Source organism: Zosterops lateralis, assembly GCF_965231275.1.
Source record: "Zosterops lateralis genome assembly, chromosome: 32".
In the NCBI taxonomy this organism is placed as follows: Eukaryota; Metazoa; Chordata; class Aves; order Passeriformes; family Zosteropidae; genus Zosterops; species Zosterops lateralis.
In genome coordinates, this window is record NC_139792.1 from 3364887 (window position 1) to 3369265 (window position 4379).

Below are 4379 nucleotides of genomic sequence, written 5' to 3' on the forward strand. Positions count from 1 at the left end.
GCCCTGTCATTGTCTTTGATCCCATATCATGTCATTGCTGGGGTCAGGAAAGCGACTCTCTCTCTCCCCCAAGCAGAAGGGTGTCCTTCCCATGCAGGATAAAGTACGTTGCTGGGTGAGCCAGTTGGTAATTAGGTGTAATTTCCCTGTATATAGTTTGTGTTATCCCCTTCTCTTATCACTGTTGTTTCTGTTCCTGTTTGTTCCTTTTCTTGTTGCGGTGCCCAGTAAATTGTTCTTATCCAAGCCTGGGGTCTTTGCCTTTTGTACTTTCAGTGGGAGGCTGGAGGGCAGCGAGGGGCGGCACGGTTTTAGTGGGAGCAGGAAATTGGGGAATCCCATTCCTAAAGCCCGGACCGGGGAAACCGAGCATCACAGCTGGTGCCAGCCCTGGCTGCCCTGGCAACAGCCTTGGGAGCGGGTCCCTGGCTGGGGGCTGTGGGAACCTCTTCCCTCTGGGGCCCAGGGACAGGACTGCAGGGAACGGCTGGAGCTGACTCGGGGCAGCTTTGGCTTGGATCTCAGGAAAAGGCTTTTCCCCCAGAGGCTGCTGGGGCACTGAACAGGCTGCACTGTTGCCCCTCAGTGTGAAATCCTCTTCACTGATCAACAGAACCATTATCAGGGAGCTCAGTAAAAGACAGCACAATAATCTAGTACAGGAGCCTCGCAGAGCTCCTTGAAAAATCCCTTAAATTCACAATAGATATTTCATGCAGACTGGCTCCAGGAGCCCCAAACTCTGTATTAAACTCACAAAATCTGCAAAAAACCACCCAGATATGGTAGCAAACCTAAGGAGATTCTTGGAATTTCTGGGGGAAAACCTGGGAGAATGGCTGGGAATGACTAGTAAAAAAAAAATCAGTGGAAAATCTGGCTGTAAAATGGCCAAAATCTGCCTTAAAATTGCACGGGAAGTGGCCCCAAGAGCCCCAAAATCTGCACCTAAACATCCAAAATCTGCACTAAAATACCCAAAATCTGCACTTTAACACCCAAAAATGTCCCCAAGCTCTGGGAGATTCCTGGGATTTCTAGGGAAAAACTAGAAAAAAGGTTGGGATACACAGAGAAAGAAATCATAGGAAAATTGGAGCTACAATGGCCAAAATCTGCTCTAATCCATGTCACAGAGCCACAGAGCAGTTGTGATGTCACAAAGGGGCTCTCTGACAGCAGAGAGTGGGTTGTGTGAGGTCACAGATTGGGCTATGACATCATAGAGTTTGTTGTGTGAGGTCATTGAGCAGCTACAGCATCACAGGGGAGTGTGTGACATTGCAGAGCAGGATGTGACATTTTGCTGTGGCTATATGACATCATAGGGCTGTGAAGTCATAGATTGGGCTGTGACATTCCAGAGTGGCTGCATGACATCACTGAGTGAGCTGTGTGACATCCCTGGAAGGGTTGTGACATCACAGAGCTAGCTGTGACTTCATAGAAGGTGAGTCTGTGACATCAGAAAATGGGATGTGACATCACAAAGAAGTAACACGAGAAAAAGAAACAGGAAAGGTCCCAATGAAAAAATAGACAAATAGGAAAAAATGTCTGAGACTGTGAAGAGTTGTATTCTGAAGCCTCTGGAGCAGGAAAGAGGGAGTTTATTGCTTCTGAAAAGATCCAGGCATCATTTTCCTCAGGGCATCCTTGAGCTCCTGGTTCCTCAGGCTGTAGATGAGGGGGTTCAGGAGTGGAGGCATCACTGAGTACAGAACTGACAGGGCCAGATCCAGGGATGGGGAGGAGATGGAGGGGGGCTTCAGATGGGCAAATAGGGCAGTGCTCACAAACAGGGAGACCACAGCCAGGTGAGGGAGGCAGGTGGAAAAGGCTTTGTGCTGTCCCTGCTCAGAGGGGATCCTCAGCACGGCCCTGAAGATCTGCACATAGGAGAAAACAATGAACACAAAACAGCCAGAAAATGGACAGGCACTAACAGCAATGAGCCCAAGTTCCCTGAGGTTGGAGTGTGAGCAGGAGAGCTTGAGGATCTGGGGGATTTCACAGAAGAACTGTCCTAGGCCATTGCCATGGCACAGGGGCAGGGAAAATGTATTGGCTGTGTGCAGCAGTGAATAGAGAAAGGCACTGGCCCAGGAAGCTGCTGCCATGTGGGCACAAGCTCTGCTGCCCAGGAGGGTCCCGTAGTGCAGGGGTTTGCAGATGGACACGTAGCGGTCGTAGCACATGATGGTCAAGAGGGAAAATTCTGCTGTGATGAAGAACAGAAAGAAAAAGAGCTGAGCAGCACATCCAGTGTAGGAGATGTTCCTGGTGTCCCAGAGGGAATTGTGCATGGCTTTGGGGACAGTGGTGCAGATGGAGCCCAGGTCACTGAGGGCCAGGTGGAGCAGGAAGAAGAACATGGGGCTGTGCAGGTGGTGGCCGCAGGCTGCGGCGCTGATGACGAGGCCGTTGGCCAGGAGGGCAGCCAGGGAGATGGCCAGGAAGAGACAGAAGTGCAGGAGCTGCAGCTGCCTCGTGTCTGCCAATGCCAGCAGGAGGAAGTGACATTTGCTGTGTGTGGCCCTGGGGACTTGTTCATGGATAAAGGACAGGGACAAGTAAAGAGAGGCTGCTTTGAGCCAAACCTGTGCCATATCCTGTAGACTGTCCTGCTGGTGTTGGTGTTTTTGGTGCTGGCCCTGACTGCTGACAAAACAGCAACACATTCACTTCAGAGCTGGACTGGGTTGACGCACAAGATGGCGGATGGGCTGAGGCAGCCACACACAAGATGGCGGATGGGGCTGAGGCAGCCACACACAAGATGGCGGATGGGGCTGAGGCAGACACACACAAGATGGCGGATGGGGGCTGAGGCAGACACACACAAGATGGCGGATGGGGCTGAGGCAGACACACACACACACGATGGCGGATGAGGCTGAGGCGGGGCCTCCCAGCACGGTCTGTGGCCCCTGCCAGCCCAGCTCCAGCTCTGGAGCCGTGCGGGGCAGGGAGAGTCCTTCCCTTCAGCCCTTTGTTGAACAGGACATTAACAGACACCCGGGAAATGGGCACGGTGTGGCACATTTGCTCTGTGCACACAAACATAGACCAGCCAGTTTGGAATGTCAGCTGGCAGTATTTTTAAGTCAAGGCAATTCAAATAGGTGAAAATACAAAAAAACTCCAGGCATTGATCATTTTAAAAAAAAGGCTTTTATTTTTTTTCTCCAAAAGAGGGCCAAAAGCATTTCCTGTGCAGATGGACTCTGTTTAGCATCAAGAAGCATCACAAGTGGTTTGGTCCAGGCAGGAGCGCTGCTCTGGCACCCGTTCTTTGGAGTAGGGGATTGCAGGGGAAAACAAGAGAAGCCCATCCACTACTGAAGAGGAGCAGTCACTGACAGGAACCAGTGGGTTAAGAAATGTGAGGGGGGAAAAAGGCGAAATTGTGAGGAGACAAGTGTGAGAAATGGGAGTGAAAATAGGAGAGGAAGGTGAGAGGAGGAAAAGGCAGGAAATACAGTTGGAAAATTCTAAGAAACATGAGCGGAAAAGGGTGAGAAATGAAGAGGAAAAAATGGAGGGAAATGTGAGGGGAAGAGAGTGAGAAACTTTAGTGGCAAAGAGAGAAAAACAGGCAGCAAATGTGAGAGGAACACTGTGAGAATCCTGAGGGGAAAAGAGTGAGAAACCAGAGGGCAGAGAAAGGCAGAAAAAATGAAAGGAAAAAAAAGGGTGGGAAGTTTGATGGGAAAAGTGTCAGAAAACAAGACTGAAAAATGGCCACAATGCAAGAAAAAAAGTATAAGGGACATGAGTGGGAAAGAATGGTAAATTTGAGAGAAAAGTGTGAGAAATATGAGAGGAAAAGATTATAAACATGAGAACAGAAGCCAGAAACGTGAGGAGAAAATTCAAAGAAAAATGACTGAGGAAAGGACTAAACGCGAGGAGAGGAAAGGGCAGGATAAGTGAGGGGAAAATTGTGAGTAAACGCGAGGAGAGGAAAGGGCAGGATAAGTGAGGGGAAAATTGTGAGAAACATGAGGGCAGAAAAAAGCAGGAAACAGTGGGAAGGTGGGGAAATGTGAGAAGTGAAGTGTGAGGAAAAGGAGATGAAAAGGATGGGGAAAATGAAAAAACTTGGGAGGGAAACATGACAGGAAAACTGTGGGACTTGAGAGGGGGAAGGGGTGAAAATGTGAGAGGGAAAAGAGCAGGAAATGTGAAGAGAGAAAAGGAGAGAAGGCAGTATTGGCATAAGAGCTGAAATAATTCCTAACACATTCCCCCATGCATTTGCCATTGATTGCACAAGCCCAGGGCTTCTCTGCATGTCCGTCTCCACCTGTGCCTTGATTCCTGTTTGGAAGCAGTAGAAGTGGCAGGATGTGCCCAGCAGCAGGAGCTGCTCCAAG

At 49.7% G+C, this 4379-nt stretch overlaps 1 protein-coding gene across 1 annotated transcript; it reads right to left on the minus strand.

Annotated features, from left to right (window-relative positions):
• Positions 1–1610: 1610 nt before the first annotated feature.
• Positions 1611–2647, minus strand: LOC310921004 (olfactory receptor 14J1-like; the record flags this gene model as incomplete). Its single annotated transcript, XM_083881066.1, has 1 exon — positions 1611–2647. Exon 1 carries the CDS (start codon positions 2607–2609, stop codon positions 1611–1613), a length of 999 nt encoding a protein of 332 aa, XP_083737192.1. The 5' UTR covers positions 2610–2647.
• Positions 2648–4379: the final 1732 nt, after the last annotated feature.